This window comes from Xyrauchen texanus, chromosome 7, assembly GCF_025860055.1.
Source record: "Xyrauchen texanus isolate HMW12.3.18 chromosome 7, RBS_HiC_50CHRs, whole genome shotgun sequence".
Classification (NCBI taxonomy): domain Eukaryota; kingdom Metazoa; phylum Chordata; class Actinopteri; order Cypriniformes; family Catostomidae; genus Xyrauchen; species Xyrauchen texanus.
In genome coordinates this window covers 39985360-40003969 of record NC_068282.1, presented here as the reverse complement: position 1 = coordinate 40003969, position 18610 = coordinate 39985360, and the positions used below count along the sequence as shown (strand labels likewise).

At 36.4% G+C, this 18610-nt stretch overlaps 1 protein-coding gene across 1 annotated transcript; it reads left to right on the top strand.

Annotated features, from left to right (window-relative positions):
- The first annotated feature begins 765 nt into the window (after positions 1-765).
- LOC127646968 (sentrin-specific protease 2-like) lies at positions 766-18071 on the top strand. Its single transcript, XM_052130973.1, has 17 exons — positions 766-1365; positions 1907-1962; positions 2109-2215; positions 2307-2385; positions 2511-2595; positions 4222-4366; positions 4512-4618; positions 4758-4837; positions 5022-5079; positions 5186-5264; positions 5466-5618; positions 9049-9180; positions 9389-9595; positions 9840-9919; positions 12827-12911; positions 13049-13144; positions 16677-18071. The coding sequence occupies exons 1-17, from the start codon at positions 1202-1204 to the stop codon at positions 16740-16742; spliced, it is 1779 nt and encodes a 592-aa protein (XP_051986933.1). The 5' UTR covers positions 766-1201; the 3' UTR covers positions 16743-18071.
- The last annotated feature ends 539 nt before the right edge of the window (positions 18072-18610 follow it).

Below are 18610 nucleotides of genomic sequence, written 5' to 3'. Positions count from 1 at the left end.
CCAGATAAGATTTAATATTTGAAATGAGTATGGCTGTGTTTGAATCGTATGCTGGGAGCCTCTGCTGAAGACATGGAGAACTAACAGATTTTGACCTTAACTTGTGTCAACCTGGACAGATGTCTATTCCAGTCCAACCTACACCACACCAGACTTCTCTCTGCTTTTATATGGATGGCTGTCTACTAGGAAGTTCTCTTTAGAAATAGATGTAAATTTAACTCAGGGACATAAAGAATGAATTATCGCAAGAGCAAAGACCTAATATACATTATTGCTCTCTGTTCTCCATTTTCAAGGGTAACATTTCTTTATAAAGTGCCTACTGTGTGAGGGATAATGAAAAAAATTCTGTAATCTACTCACACTTATATTCTTCATATAGAGCCCTCTCTAAAATAGTTTCACATGCCCTTGCAATATGTTTTCCTTGTAATACATGGTTTTAATTTAGTAATATTACAGTAACTATAGTTAATATTGTGGTTATTGTGAATCTGAAAATACCATAGTTAAACTATGGTTTCTGTTGTAAAAACCATGTTTAATTTTCATAATGGCAAACCATGGTAAAATTATGGTATTTTTAGTAAAACCTGAGGAACCACAAAATTGTAATTAAAAAGGTGGAAGATTAAAAGTATTTAGGATTTTAAAATGAAAGTGAAAATGTTCTTGATTGCATAGCATAGTTTTAACCAACTGAAATCAACATAGTTTCAACATAAGTTAAGCATATCATTTGAATCGATTATATGTGTTTTCAATAGTGTTAACGACGTTGATTCAACGTGACGTTTAAATGACTGGTAGCGAACGTCCCCGAATGTCCGCTGGAAGTCTTGCGAACGTTCCCAGAGGCCATTCAGGGGACGTTCTGGGGATCTTTTTTGTTAGCTGGGTAGAAACTCGGGAGTGTAATGCCTGATTTTACTCAGTAAAGAAACGACGTCTAAAGTGAATTGGGGGAGCTGGTTTCCCCCATTCACTAATTAAACTTGTTTTCATCAAATGCTTTACAACCAACAGAATATCCTTAGCACGAGAGTGGGCGGCAGTATTGTCGCAGTTGACATATCAGTGACGCAGGAAACGGAAGGCTATTGAAACACGAGCTGCATATTATTTTGATTACAAATTCTTCAGTATAGACCTGGCACTAACAAACGAAGGAGAGTCTTATTCATCGTGGTGGTTTGTAATGTATGGATGGATAGTTGACGGATTATCGTCGCTCTTCGTGCCCTTTTCTGGTGGGAAATCCGCAGTTTGGCCTAGTGAGCGCGGTAACGGTGAAGCACGAGCCGCGGGCACAGACACACAGCGTCAGGAGAACACCAGGCCCGCCAAACGCAACTATCAAAGGTAAAGTATTGGTCCTGCTTTGTTTTCCTCTTTTCTGAATCCACCAAATCACTCTTGTTTCGATATTACTCCTCAGACAACTCATTGTTTTGGTTTGGCTATTGTCGGTTAGTTTATAACAGTCATTGTTTGTCATTAATTCAGTTTAGTATACGCAGTTTATCATATTTGCTACAATTACACAGTGACAAACTTTGAACAGAATGGAGTCACTAAACGAACACTAAACAGTCGAATATACTACTATAGACTGCTTGCTGTAACGAGACCATCACGTTTTTCGTTCGTCATTAAATTGACTGAATATTGTCTTAGTCCATGTACATTGTAATTTGCCAGTTAGCCAATAATATCTTTAATAATTAGCTTTAAGAAGCCCATGTTACTATTATAATCTAGGGTTTTAGATGTCAGAACTCTTAGCAAATTAAACTTATGTCCTAGTTAATTGTTATTGCTGATTTTTGTTATATTGGAGATGTTTGGTGATCCTATCAAAGAGTCCATGTCTTCAAGTGTTTCATTTTCTCTTGTATTGTAGTGTGTACTCTGCTGATGGTGCAACGGAATATCCAGAGACCAAGAGAGCAAGACATGGTAAATATTTAGATGAGATCTTCTATAAACATCTGCATTTACAGTGTTAACTTAGCTTGGCCAGAATTTAGCAAGACCTTTGGATATTTTTCTGTAACCTGCCATCAAAACCTTTTGAAATGTATTCTCCCTCTCCCTCTCTACAGATGTGATTGTCAGAGTTGTGAAGAAAACCTTTGCAGGGATTGCTGGGCTGTTCCGTTTAAGACACCACAGAAGTGCTGAATATGAAAAGCAGAATGCCTATGGACCGGTATGATTGCATGATTATCACCAAGTAGCTAATGTCTCTTTGTTTACAAAATCCCTGGTTTCACACATTGTTTTGCTCACTGGTGGCTCAGGTTGGCAGGGCTGGCTTTATGGGTATTGATGACATACACAGCAACAGCTTGATAACGTTGCATGAGAGCAGCGAAATGGGTAATCCTGCATTCAAAATCCTTTTCCAGTTTCTCTATGTATTCATTCTGGAGATTAACACACATATCCATACGTGTGTTATATATCACTAATAGAGTTTTACTGTGTAATGGTTTTCCCCTCAGATACACAGATGGAAATTGGTCTTAAGAGTAAAGAGAGAACAGCACCCAATGTCCACCACAACACACATGCTTTGAGGAAACCTGAGTAAGTGTTATTTATTTATAATTTAGTGTTATTCTTGAGTTGTTTCTTTAAGACTGTTTTATAATTTGATAATGGGGGCAATGGTGGCTCAGTGGTTGAGGCTCAGGGTTACTGACCAGAAGGTTGGGGGTTCAAGCCCCAGCACCACCAAGATGCCACTGTTGGGCCCTTGAGCAAGGCACTTAACTCCAGGTCAGGGTTTCCGTTGTCCGGTAATTACCGGACATTGGCCGGTAAAAAAATTAAATGTCCGACAAAATTAAATCTCTCCGGTCAAATTGTCCGATTAAAATTGCCTAATAATCCCGTCTCCCTAACACAATCTGAATTTGAGAATAAGCCTAAAATGTATAAAGCAAAAATACACCGATCTCTTGCTATGTTATAAAGGAACAGGCTCTATCGTTTGAAAGTTATGAAACAACATCGCATGCTGCATTTCAAATAAAGCGCACGCCTAAAATGGCTGCAATATAGACCTAAACAACGAACGATTGAGTGAGACGTTTCAAATATGGCCAGGCCCAGGCAGACTAGCTTTAAAAGCTTTTTTCAGAGGCCAGACGATGGTGAATCAGGAACATCTCATTATAGATAGATCAGTGCTTCTAAGCCGCGCATTCGTGCAGTTTTTTTTCTCTATCATCAAAACTGAATAGCCTATGTTCATCAGTGGATGGTTACATATCAAGCAGGGACACGTTTGTGTGCATTTTATTTTGTGATTTCACCGGAATTAATAGAGAGTCTCCGCAACGGCGATAGATTGAAACGCTGCGTCCTAGTGAAGATTGCGCAACTTCGCAGCAGCGTCGTCCATGCAACTGATAGCAGCGGACACGAAGCTCAGCTTGATTTCAAAAACAACAGATTTTAGCGCTAGATCTCTTGTTTAATAACGGACTAAATGAATGATCTGCTAGTTAACTGGAGATGTTTTATTTATTTGTATTAGGTACATCCGTGCCTCAATGTTTCAAAAAGTGAATGTGTGTGAAACCACAGTAAAAAACAATTGGCGTTGATTGACGCCAATCGGACGTTCATGTTTTTTTTTCGTCTATTTGAAAGTTAAGCTAATAATAATATGTTGCATTCTATACGGCCTGATTATGTAATTTTTTAAGTTACATAGACTGCCTCCAGTTTTCCTCAACTTGACTAATTAAGAGGTGATATATTTGACCGGCATATCATCAAAATGTCCGTAAAACGAAACCTCAAACCTCACTTTGACCGGCACCATTTTTTTCTAGCGGAAACTCTGCTCCAAGTTGCTCCGGGGGGATTGTCCCTGTAATAGGTGCACTGTAAGTTGCTTTGGATAAAAGCGTCTGCCAAATGCATAAATGTAAATAATGAATTAAAAATGCACTATGATTGTACTTCAAAGGATGTACTGTTTAATTTTACCTCAAAACACAAATTTTAAATGATTTGTTTTCATTGCCTTGTGGGATAAATATAATTATGCAACACAATTACATAAATACAATTGAACTTGAAGTAGAGAATGTAATCTCATATACTAAACAACACTGTCAACATGTTCCTTTTCTTTATGATAAAACTGTTGATGCTCATTTGTAATTTTTAAACAATCTTGGAATTTGTCTCCTTGATCAGTGGAGTAATAATGTACAAAGGAAGCCAGGATAGAGCCAGATCTCTGAAGCTGATGCCGTCTTACGCCTCCCAAGGGCTTAGCGCAAGACCGCCTGACATGGAGCCATCAAGCCGTACACACAAACCTTGCCTGACCGTGGAGGAGGTGAGAACTGGATTTTATTGAACTTTTGGTCTCTCTGTCATTATATTATTGTTAAGCAAAATCACGTGTTTGCTAAGTATAAACCGAGATGCCTGGGAGATTGATGACCTGATGATTTCTCTCCCTGTTTTGACGTTTGGTGCAGGCATTGCGCGAGAGTGATCGAGAGCACTACAGGAAGCTGGTAGAAATAGTGTCAGAGAAATACTCTAAGAGTAAACCACTGCCATTTGGACTGATGAAGCCTCTGATGTAAACACATGAGTCTTTCGTTGGCCTTTTGTAATGAATGTGGAAAAACCTCATTCATTCATTTGTATCCAAACTGTACATTTCTGTCACCAATATAATTCTAAAAGAGGACATTAACAATATTTTCTTGTTTCATTAGGACAACTTTTCCCCTCGATGGACACAAGGCCTCCTCCCTCAGTCCCACTACTGACATGGGCAGATCTGCTTCTGTGAGAGGTGAGCTCAACTGTGATCTGTTGTGCACCCAGCTAACAGTGGCCCATCCCTGATATTTGTTAAATTTGTTTTTGCTTAATGTTGTTTTCCCATCTGTCCCTAAAACAGTTCTATCCTTTTGATGAAAATCTCATGATGGTTTTTTTAAACAAATTAAATCAAATATTTCTATATTTGACTTAAGCCATCTCCAACATGTCTGTGTGGAGGAATCCTATATCACTGACGCAGACTAAAGAGAGGTAATGTTTACTATGTTCACATAATTTTTACTGCCTAGTTTAAAACAGCCTACCTCCATTTTATTGGGTTTATATTGTTTTATTTGTGTTTCTTGCACTACTACAGAATGATGGATGTTAATCGGTGCACATTAGGAAGTGATGTAAAGGAAAGAGGACTGGATGGTCAAACGGCAAGAAAAATCGTAAGTGAAAAATCATAGTGACCAACTAGATTGTCATGCAATGGTTGGTGGCCACATATTAAAACTATGAAACAAGATTAAATTGGAGATCGTTATTCTAAAAACTAGGTTCAGGTGTGTTTAAAGAAAAAAAGAAAAATATGTCAGACATGAATAGTGTATATAGTTTTAAAATGACTAACATGAACTCCCTCTCTTCAGCCCGTTGATGTGGATCTGTCGGCAGAGGTTGAGGCCAGATTGAATCTTAAGGAGAAAGACACAGCAGCAGGGCCTCAGCACTTGTTACCGTCCAGGCCGGAACTGATTACAGACTCGATGAGGCACAGTGAGGAGTTTCCCAGACTGACAAAGGTTAGTTTTTGCAATTGAAATCCAGGCCTTTGTAAATTGTGTTATAGCTTTTGCATTTATTCTAAGTGTTTTTTTTTTTTTTTTGGTGTAAATTTGTTTTTTTTATGTGGCCCTGTTTACACAGACACTGCCATTTACACCTGGATGCTCAGATGCGTCTCCTGTGACACATTGTGTTAGGATTTCCAGGGGAGGGTCTCTGATTTCATGGCTGCATAAATCGCTCATATCAGAGTGTTATTGTATGATGATACTGTGAAAAAAAAAAAATATGAGCACTTTTATTTCTGGATGTACTTGAAATTTAATCTAAAATCAAACTTTTTATTTTTATTTTCTCCACTTTATCTCCCCAATTCGGAATGCCCAATTTCCAATGCACTGTAAGTCCTCCTGGTGGCGTAATGACTCTCCTCAGTCAGGGTATTTGCAGCTCATGCGATGTGGTCCCATGCATTTTTGACCAACTCCGTATGTGGTTTAAGTGGTCTGATCACAAAACATTTTGGACCCAGCTTACACCTTTATTTAGCATTGTGATTAGTAGTTGTCGACCGATATTGGTTTTTCAATTGCCAAATTGTTATCTAGAGAGCAGTATGGCCGATATGCAATATAAATTCTGATACACAAATGTGCACTAAATTTCTAAAGTGAAACAAACACTTAATTTTTGTCTTATTTACTCAAATTTGCAATATCATTTCAGAAAGTGTTGACTATCCATTGAAAAATTGATTGGTAGATTTTGGAACTGACATAAGGGAAAGTTTACACTTTTGCTTATCAGCGAAGTGAATCTGGTTATCAGACGGAATCCGTTATCGGCCAATGACAAAGTATTGACCGATATAGCATCTATCACTAGTGATTTGATCACCTGAAGCACATCTTAATACCAGGTGTTAATGGGGTCACTGAGATACAAAATGCATCCGAATTCCCATACTGCAATTAATGAACTTATTTTTTTAGACCATTAAGGCACCGATATACAGTACACTGTTGGCCAAAAGTTTTGAATAATGTACAGATTTTGCTGTTTCAGAATAAAATTGGAATTTAAGTCACCAAAGTGGCATTCAACTGATCACAAACTCTTGTTAAGACATTACTGATGAAAAAATCAGCACCATCACTATTTGAAAAGTCATTTTTGATCAAATCTAGACAGGCCCCATTTCCAGCAGCCATCACTCCAACACCTTATCCTTGAGTAATCGTGCTAAATTGCTAATTTGGTATTAGAAAATTACTTGCCATTATATCAAACACAGTTGAAAGCTATTTGGTTTGTTAAATGAAGCTTAACATTGTCTTTGTGTTTGTTTTTGAGTTGCCACAGTATGCAATAAACTGACATGTCTTAAGGTCGTAAATGGCAAAAAAGATTTTTTGCCAAAGACGCTTTCTCTAGAAACTCGGCAGTCAATCATTGTTTTGATGAATGAAGGCTATGCAATGCTTGAAATTTACAAAATACTGAAGATTTCATACAAAGGTGTACACTACAGTCTTCAAAAACAAAGGACAACTGGCTCTAACAAGGACAGAAAGAGATGTGGAAGGCCCAGATGTACAACTTAAAAAGAGGATAAGTACATCATAGTCTCTAGTTTAAGAAATCGACGCCACACATGTCCTCAGCTGACTGCTTCATTGAATTCTACCCGCTCAACACCAGTTTAATGTACAACAGTAAAGAGAAGACTCTGGTGCAGGCCTTATGGGAAGAATTACAAAGAAAAAGCCACTTTTGAAACAAAAAGTAAAGGTTAGAGTGAGCAAAGAACCAGACATTGGACGACAGATAATTGGAAAAGAGTGTTATGGATCTTAAGCCCATTGAGTTTTTGTGGGATCAGCTAGACTAAGGTGCGTGAGAAGTGCCAGACAAGACAGTCACATCTATGGCGAGTGCTACAGGAAGTGTGGGGTAAAATGTCACCTGACTATCTGGACAATCTGACTGCTAGAATGCCAAGGAGCTGCAAAGCTGTCATTGCTGCATGTGGAGGATTTTTTGATGAGAACTCTTTTGAAGTAGTTCTGAATTTGTTTTCAAATTGTAATAGTAATTTTTCACGTTATTAATATCCTGACAATACATTGTGATCAGATGAATGCCACTTTGGTGAAATAAAAGTAAAAGAGCAAAATCTGTACATTATTACAAACATTTGGCCACCAGTGTACTTTCCTTCTAAAAGATGTTCTGAACAGCCAAGCAACGCTATACTGTTTGCGAACATTTAGAGTGGCATTTAGAAGAGCATTTAAATATGAGGATGCTCAGTAAGACCTTAACTAATTTTACAGTTAAAATGTGTTGTCAATGACTTGATGCCTTTATTCTAGTAGAATTCACATGAGGTCAGTAAAATAAGTTGTTTTAACCACTGGATGATTTAAAGTAATATATATGCAGTAGAAATTTTACATTTTTCTTGTTTACATTGTGAATTCATGACGCTAATGTGCGACCATAATATATGCCGGACACACACTGTTATTGTAATTTATGATGACACTGATACTATTGCAAATATGAGTGTATAGGTGTTCCTGTGCAGAATAAAGAAAAAAGAATGATGATTGGCTTACTTTGGGCATGTGTGTGCATGGCTTTCACTGCAGATGGAACATAAGTGAAGTAGCATTTAAAACAAAAGAGTGAATGGGCACTTGAGAGAATTTTAGTACTTTATTTTATTTTTTTATTCCTTTTGTAGACTTGTAGACTAGAATAAAAAAAAATGACATGGTCTTGGAAAGTGTGAACGATGAGTAAATTTGCACCAGCTTGCTAATAACTCTACTCACCATTGTGTTCTTTTTGACTGATTTTGACTGACTGAACAAGATAAACCTTAGCTGTTGAAAATTAGCTGTTGACCTCAAGGTAGGTTGAGCTTCAGGTCACACCTACTGATGACATGGACCAATGGCAGCAAGAATTGTGTTTAGCAGCTGGTTAGAAGTTTTCCTAAAAGTTTCAAGGCGTGCTGTTACAAACCACTGAAACAAATGCAAAAACAGTGTCTTTTGGCCAGATTTTGTTCTAAATTATGTCACACCCATATATCTGGGCCTTTAAGTACATTCTCTAGGTATGCAGGTGTGTAGTATAAATGCATTCCTAGGCATAATACATCTGGGTATGTGGCCATTGTCCTGTCCTTTGTTGGTTCTCTGTCATTTCGCAATTGTTTTTAAATAAAATGTTTTTATTCAAACCGCTTCTTCACACCTATGTCGTTGCATGTTATATAGTAGGAAAGTATGCATATTCGCACATGGGTGTAGTTACTCATCAAATCACCTAGAGTATGGCAAGCATTTATTCCAGAATCTGAATTTAGCAGGTGGTGTTGTTAATTACCACTTAATTGTTTGTGAGTCACAATGCTGTCTATGATTTATGCAACAGGAGATGCAGCAGGAAGTGAGCGCTGCTCTTGCCCAGAGTGATCCAAACCTGGTTCTATGCAGTGCTTTTAAACTGCGCATCACACAGAGGGATCTGGCAACCCTGCAAGAAGGCAGCTGGCTCAATGACGAGGTACTGCCTGAAAGTTGCATATTTTTGAGAGGTTTTTATGTGTTATACTTTTGAGGTCAGATGACATTAATTACCTGATAATTTCCTTAACTGTTAAAATGCAAGTAAAAAAAAAAAACTTGATTCTAATGATTTGAAATCTTTTGAGAAACATTGTCATTGATGGAACATGGAACACTTTTCATGCAATGAAAATGTCCTTTCTCAGGTGATCAATTTCTACATGAATCTCGTGATGTCTCGCAGTGAGCAGGAAATAGGATGCAGGAAGGTCTACTCTTTCAGTACGTTCCTATTTCCCAAGCTGCATGGTGGTGGATATACTTCTGTTCGGCGCTGGACCAAGGCTGTAGACCTGTTCATTTATGACATCATCCTGGTTCCCCTTCACCTGGGTGTTCATTGGTCCCTTGCTGTGAGTAGTGAACTTTCAGTATTATAATTTCAAACCAACTATTCCAGCACAAATTAAAATTGTATTCTTTTCATGGTGCACAAGCTTTCACTGTTTTGACTCAATGAATAGTGTGGTTACGCACATGGGAATATTTGGTTTTATAAACCACTCATATTCACGATCTACATTTTTTTGAATAGCTTTTAATTTGTGTGCCTCATGAGGTCTCAATTGTCAAAGTTTCATTTTCTTTCCGCTGTAGGTTGTTGACTTTAAATCAAAGTCTGTACGATCATATGATTCCATGGGCCAAAGGCATGATGACATCTGCAACATGATTCTGTAAGTGATTATTAGATAAGGTCTTACATCAGTACATTGCAGTTGTTTTTCTTATATAGATAATGTTTAATGTGTGCATTCATACCATTTCTTAAAGGAATATTCTGTGTTCAATACAAGTTAAGCTCAGTCGACAGCGTTTGTGACTTGCCCCACCTTTTCTTTAAAAAAAGCTAAAATCTGGGTTCCAGTGAGGCACTCACAATGGAAGTGAATGGGCCAAACTGTAATGTTAAAATACTATTTTAAAAGTTTAACCACAAGATATATTAAAATCATGTTCACACAATATTGTTTGTGATAAAATTGTGTACTAAAACTTTCTGTGAGGTTATATCCAATTTTACAACTTTGATGCCATGATGATATAATGTCAACAAACCCTAAATTGACTGTAAAAATTAGGATTTAACCCTCTGGGGTCAACGGACTCGCCAGCACGTCCTGCTGGATGTTTTCGTCATTACAGCGGAAACAGCAGAAAATACTCCGTCATTTTGGGGCATACAGATAAGTGTAAGACATCATTAGAGACTATAAAGTGTCTACCTTTATTTGTGTACCCTCACAATAACAACAAAACCTTGTGCTTTTGTAAAATAAAGAAAATAAAAAGGGTGAGCTTTCAGTAGTCTCTGTGTTCTTTTATGGCATATTATAATGATTTCTGAAGGATCATGTGACACCAAAGACTGCAGTAATAAATAATAAAGTCTTTATGTAAAGAAAATGTTGTCATATTACTACTTTTAACTTAAAAATTCCTCAGTGATAGGCCCAGGGGAGGGGTCTTTGTCTCCTCAGGTGTGAAATACATCCATATTCATGATAGTTCACGTCTCCTCGCATATGACCTTTCTAACTCTAAAAGTGTCTTACAAAAGTTAAATGACTATATTGTTTTGTATGAATGAGTGATCAGGATTGTTTTCACATGGCTACAAGATCCAGTTCTCAAAAGTCTTATGGACAAATGTTTAGTATGTGTTATATGGCCTTATTTCAGTGACTTAGAATTTAATTTTTTTCAATAACCACGCATAGACGTTATTTTCTCAAACATGTGCACACATGTTGCTCACATAATATTGTAGCCCAGTTTGTGTTGAATACAATGTTATCAGACTTTAGAGATTTAATATGTTTTTAAGCAACTGAAAAAAGCACAAATGTCAAGGCATGTCAACTTCTACAGGGCCCAAAACACCCTCAGACCCCAGAGGGTTAAACAACTTTACAGCTCAAATAATTCATGAGGTTTAACAGTAGAATTAATGTAAGTGCTTTTATAAAATAAGCTTCACATTTCTGCCTTCAAAAATGGTCCCCATTCACTTCCATTGTAAGCACCTCACTTTTTTTTTCTTTTTTTTTTATGAGAAGGATGGACAATTCTAAAGTATTTTTTGTAGTAATCAACATAAAACAATAAATGCTGTCTGTAGAGCTTAACTTGTATTGAACCTGGAATATTCCTTTTAAGATGCAAGATGTTTAAAATCGAAAGTCTGAACCACACAAGACATATTGAAACTGATCCTGCGTATTCACGCTCTTTCTCACGGACAATCTAAGAATCTTTAGATTTTTTTTTTAATGTAGATGTTTATGTAGTTCAACCAGTGTTAATCTCGTCAATTAGCCTAAATGACTTATAAAAATGTTCTGTGCAAGACAATATGAAAAAGATGCATTATGACGATAATTAAATTACTTAAACATACTTTGAACAAAGAATTACAAATAAATAATAATACTGCAATATATTAACACTGCTCAATGTTTTAGAAGAAAAATCTATGAAGAATTCAAATTCTGTAATGCAGTCTTATATTTGATACATATTTAAATTAATAAATGTTTATAGATTTTTCAAAATGTTTGAATATTTGGTTAAAGTTTGGACTAAAACTGTAAAAAAAAAAAAAAAAAAAAAAAAAATGGATCCATGATTATATTTTTTATTTATAATATTGATATGTGAATTGCGATATGCTGACAATAATGATCAACTTAGGGTGTGTTCACACTTGGCAGGTTTGGTTCGATTATAAGGAACTCTGGTGCGATTGCTCTGTTAGTGCTGTTAATTTGAACAAGTGTGAACGCTGACACCCGAACCTTGGTGCGCACCAAACAAGCGGACCGATACCGCCTGTATAGTGGGTCTCGGTCCGCTTCCAAATGAGCTCTGGTGCGGTTCCATTGATGTATGAACACAAAATGGACCAAAGACATCTAAACGGACCAAAAACAGGAAGTAATTTGCCTAATACTGACCTCAAGCATACCTGGTTCTTCTCATTATAGGAGCGATAGTGGTATAGGAGTCAGAACCGCCATCAGCCGTCCTTGCTGCATATCTTCATTTGTTTGTGCAACGGAGGAATTCCTGGTGCTATTTTGACTCGGTTACACATTTTATTAGCTCTTCGTTTGTTCTCAGCTGGTAAAAATACCACCATATATACATATTTAAATCCAATGAGCGCATTTCACCCAGCAGCCAGCATTGTTTTGGGTGTTCGACAAGTTCCCTCGCAAAATATACGTCATAAAAGCTGTCCAATCAGGTTGTGAACGTATACTTATGCCTTTTGTTTCGTATCTTTAGGTTCGGTGTTAAAAATGCCAGTGTGAACACAAAGCGAACCAGGACTAAATGTATCATTTTCTTTTTTGGTCCGGACCAAGAGGACCAAGAGAACCGAACTACAAGTGTGAACACACCTTTAATCAGTTGTTCATATCAACTAAACAACTAAAATGAGCATTTGGTTTAATTGTGGTGTTTGCACTGGTGAGATTAATTGAAAGAGAACAATCATAGATTTCTTGATGCATCCCCCCCCCCCCCAGAGGGGACTACACCTCTGTATCTCATTAACCAAATTTTCTGTCCAATAGGCTTTATCTGAAAGAGGAGTTCAAGGTGAAGAAGGGCAGAGATTTGGACATCTCTAAGTGGACAGTGAGCAGTGTACGACCTACCGTAAGCAATTGTATAATATATAATACCTTAAAAGATGCAACTTGTAGTTTACAAACACAATATTTTGTAAATTAATCTTGAGACCTGACATAAGACACATACTGTTAACAAATCATAAGATGACTGTTTGTTTGCAGGAGATCCCTCAGCAGAAGAACGGAAGTGACTGTGGTGTTTTTGTTTGCAAATATGCTGATTATATCAGCCGAGGACGCAACCTTACATTCAGACAGGTACTGTCCATGTATGGGAAGCCGAGACCTTTGCTGCCATACATTTTTTATTTTATTATATTTTTTTCCCCTTACCTTTGACATTATGATGTGCTGCTGTCCTTCATGTCTGATTACAATGGTCTCTCCACATGTTTGTGTACGTGCATCTCTTTGGAGGGTGGGGTGTTTGAAAGAGGGGCGTGTCTAATTCGATGTATTTATATGCATATGTGTTTGGGTACAGTCGAACGCTCCAGCCTTTCAAAGTATACCGTGTGTGCGTGTGCACGCACGCTACAACTTTTATGTGATACTGGGCTATTTCTCTTCAGGAGTTTAGACTCATAAAGTTGTCTTTTATAGTCTTTCAGATTTCAGTTATACAACTGCAGGTATCTACTGACCTCCTTACACACAAACCCTTAACATGCATATCCACCATTGTTGTTCACCATCGTCTTCTGTTTTTCACCAGCGTTTACGTCCTCTTGGACAATCGGGCATTAGCCCCATTTTTTTTTTACCTTGAGGACCCACTAGTTCAAACAATTACAGGCACATGCACACATATGTATGGAATGATATTCCGGACATTATTCAAAAGGAATTGCAAATTGTATTTGCAATTGCGTTTTCAATTTGTGGACGCATAAAATGTGACATAATCCAAACGCAATTGCAAATCGCGCATTACGGTTTGCATTTTCGTTTAAGCGAACGCACAGTGACTGCCAGATTTCAAATGGAAAATCAAAGTCCGTTTGCAACTGTGTTTCCCATATCTTACGAGTTTTGGCCCTGTCATATTTAAATAGCAATTTCAATTACCACATCTGCTTTTTCACTTTCTCAGCGTCGCGTATGTAGCCAGCCAAAACTCAAATGGAATACTATTTTTTTTTTTTTTTATGATTTTTTTTTTTTTATTGCAATATTAACAAACAGAACAAGACGATACATACAAGAAATATAAACAATCTTTCAAAACAAAAGAGAAATTATGGTTCAGAATACATTAAGAGAGGAAATGTGAAAGAAATTTAAATATATTCAACAATAGCCTAAAAAGAAAAGAGTAAGAGAAGAAAGAAAAAAAAAAAGAAGAGGGCACAAAAGAAAAAAACATTAAGAGAGAATATTAAACATGGCACTAATTCTGGATGTTTTCATTGCTTTCTTGTTAACAGAAGTTGAAATTGTATTTAAATACATCTTCAATTCTTCTTTGAAAAAGCTAAAGTGGGGTTTATGTTTCATATATTTACATTTATGGATATGAAACTTTCCAATATATAAAAGAAGGTTTATACAAAAACATGCATTAATTAGATTCTTGTCTTTAACATAAAATCCAAAAGGAATGTGTCTATATGATAAAGAAAAGTTACATAAAACCTTTTGGACAATCAGAGCATCAATATTGTTCCAGAAAGACCGAGTAAAAAGACATTCCCAAAACAAATGATCAACAGTTTCAGAGGAGGCTTCACAAAAAGAGCAGGAAGTATCAATATCATTTCTAAATTTCTTTAAAAAGTATTTAACTGGATAAAATCTATGAATAATTTTATAGGATATTTCTTTAACTTTATTAGTTAGAATTTCTGAGGATGTGACCAAACATATGACCATTTAATATCATCAAAAAGGTTATTCCAATAAGAAATGGAGGAAGGAATTGAAGTAACAGGGTCCAAAAATAATGACCTAATTTTATAATTGGATTTATGTATTGAAAAACAAATAGAACCAACCACAGTAGATTCAGGGCTAGGGGGAGAAACAGAAGTCACTGTAGCACTATTATTGTTTCTAAACAGCATACAGATTTCCAAAGAGATGGTCTTGAAAACTATATTAAATTCTTTACTAGATACTGGGAATTGGTATCCTGAAACCAAATCGGAATAATTAAATAAATTACCTTCACTATCAAATAGCTGGTTTACTAATATCACCCCATTATTGAACCAGTTTTCAAGAAATAAAGATTTCCTCTTATGAAGAACATTACAGTTGTTCCAAATTAAAAAATTGTGTGGCGAGAAATTATGCTTGTAAATAAGTTTCCAAGCCATAAGCATCTGCTGATGATAATTGGAAAGTTTGACAGGAAGTTTACTAATTGAATAATTGCACATTAAAAGAAAATGTATACCTCCTAATTGAGAAAAAATATATCTTGGGATTATACTCCAAATAGAAGATTGATTGTGAAGGAAACGTTTAAGCCAATTAATTTAAGGTATTGTTAAGAGAATCAAAATCAATGAAATTTAAGCCACCTTTATTATAAGAATTCAAAATAACTGATTTTCTAATACTCAAATGGAATACTAATTCCCTTAGTATTTCCATTTCCGATTCCTTACACAGAAACCTGTCAATCAGGGTCAAGGGTGGGATTATGCTATGGGGCGTGTTTGTCTTGGGAAGTGACGTCACTCACAGTCGACGGTCAAGAGGTGATGCCCTGAACAGACGCCGGTTTATCAAATCAAATCAAATCACTTTATTGTCACACTACCATGTACACAAGTGCAACAGTAGGTGAAATTCTTGTGTGCAGTTCCGCGCAACATAGCAGTCATGACAGTGACGAGACATATACCAATTACAGTAAACAACATACTTACACAACACAATTTACAAATCAAATGTACACATACTTACACAATAATTATATACAATGTACAGTAAACAATACACACAATATACAACACAATAAGTAGGAGTATATGAAATATATATATATATATATATATATATATCTATGAAGTAGTATATTGAGGAGAATATGTTGACAGTCCAGTGTGAGATTATAGATGAATAAAGTGCAGTGCTAATTATTGATCCTGATAGACTGTGAGTGATGTCAATTCCCAAGACAAACACGCCCCATAGCATAATCCCACCCTTGACCCTGATTGACAGGTTTCTGTGTAAGGCATCGGAAATGGAAATACTAAGGGAATTAGTATTCCATTTGAGTTTTGGCTGGCTACATACGCGACGCTGAGAAAGTGAAAAAGCAGATGTGGTAATTGAAATTGCTATTTAAATATGACAGGGCCAAAACTCGTAAGATATGGGAAACACAGTTGCAAACGGACTTTGCTTTTCCATTTGAAATCTGGCAGTCACTGTGCGTTCGCTTAAACGAGAATGCAAACCGTAATGCGCGATTTGCAATTGCGTTTGGATTATGTCACATTTTATGCGTCCACAAATTGAAAACGCAATTGCAAATACAATTTGCAATTCCTTTTGAATAATGTCCAGAATATCATTCCATACATATGTGTAGAGTATGAGAAAATTAGTAAAATCTGGCTGTGTGCATACAGTGCTCGATGATGCTAATGATGAAATTTACATCACTCGCTAGCATACGTGTACAAACCGAAGTATACTTAGGGCATAAGACTACTTTGGGCATAAGTCTAGCGGTAGTTCCAGAACGGCTAACATTGTTTACAGAACCTTTAACACAGCTTTTCATCTTGGGTTCTATATATACACAATCATCTTTCTCTTTTTCTCTGTGTAGAATCATATGCCGTATTTCAGGAAAGCCATGATCTGGGAGATTCTCAACCAAAAGCTGCTGCAATAGGAATGTTGGGAATGACGTACAGACTGAATCCGATTGACCAATACAAAGGACCACCTATGTCACATGTCTATCCCTTATGCTCTTTTTGTAGATGCATTTTGGCTTTATTTTAGCCTCTTGCAAAATTCACCCAGTTGTTGGGATAGTTGATTGCTGTTTCTAGGGCAGGTTATTCAGCACAAATAGCTGTCGTCTCTGCTATAAAAATATAAACACTAGAAGTGCACATATGGAGCAAAAAGCAGAACACTGGACTGAGGTGAGAATGAATGTCAGCAGATGGAAGCCTCATTAGCAATTGGCTGGCACCATTGTCCTTCCAAGTATGGTGTAATAAGTCTACTTATCACCTTCCAAGTAGGGGGTGATAAGTAGACTTATCACCCCCTACTGGTTACACTGAGCAGTTCACAGATGTTGTAATAGTAAGTTACAAGATAGAACTTCTTTTCAGTGTACATTGCTGTCAGAGTTTGGGTTAAGTTTGAGTTCTAAGAAATGCAGTATTGTCAGCTTTGTATGACAAAGCTTAAATGAAACCAACCATGTTTAAAACGGAACCAACCATGTTTAAAACCAACAATCATACCCATCAGTCTCAAAGCCATCTTTAATAATGTCATAGTTTATTGTGAGTGGCAATGATTTACTTGCACTGAAAGCAGCAGTATTCTGTGGATCTGGTTTGTTTTTTTGTGTTAAAAAACAACTGGCCTCAAGTGCCTTGATCGTAGCACACATATTTTGAAGTCATAAAAGCAAAATTGTTGTGAAATAATATTACGGCTTCAAACCTAATATTACCAAGGCATCTGACATGCTTATATTCTAGTTGTCTGTATAGGTAATTTACAGGACTTACCGCAAGTTGGATGTCAGGGAGGGGAATGCGTTTGTTTTCTTTTAGATACTAAATAATATATTAATACTCCCAGTGGCTGTATTAGGCATTCTTTTGATTGAACTGGAAATGAGGAGCAGTGAAGTTGTGCCAAACGGACACGTTAGTGGCTTATTTCTGCAATTCTGTTCCTCTCATCCAGTAATAAAGGATCAAAAAGTGCTTTAATTCTAACTTGAAGAGAAGAAAAAAGGTCTATATTTATTTGTTTCTATGAGGTTTTTCAGATTTAGTTTGAGCTTGAACGCATATCCTGATGTGGATTTATTTGTGAGAGTGAAGAATGTGTTATGATTGCTATTGAATGAGCAGAACGTGTTCTGATAAGAGCTTTAATATAGTAAATGAAAAGGCCCACTGCATATGCACGATTTTTGTCATTAATGCAGAATGTTGGTCATTATTTTTGTAAGTAATAAAGATGAGAAATGAAAAAGACTCCTTTTCTTCTCCTTTTTGATTCTTAATGTAAAACTAATAACAATTGCTGCTTTACTGCAGGTCAACTCAATGGTAACGTATAATATCCATGACATCTTCCAATAGATGGCGCTGTTTCATCAGTTTGGTAGTTGAAGTGCCTTATACGCAATACAATACCACTTTATTTTCCATAAAGGGCCATTTAGTTTCATACATTATGCTGATGCTGTCTTCTAAGCTTCATTCAAATGTAAAAACTATGACATTGATTGTTTTCTCTAGAGAAATGTTAAACTTGAAGGTATATTCTGAGTTAAATTAATAGTTCAAAATGTGTAATATATATATATATATATATATATATATATATATACACCTGTATATATGCAAACATTTCAGTTAATGTGATAGTTCACCCCCAGAAAATAAAATTTATTTATTTTACTTACCCTCATGCCATCCCAGATGTCGATGACTTTCTTCTCCAGAACACAGCTTTTTAGAAGAATATTTGAGATCTTTAGGTCTGTAAGTGAATGGGTAC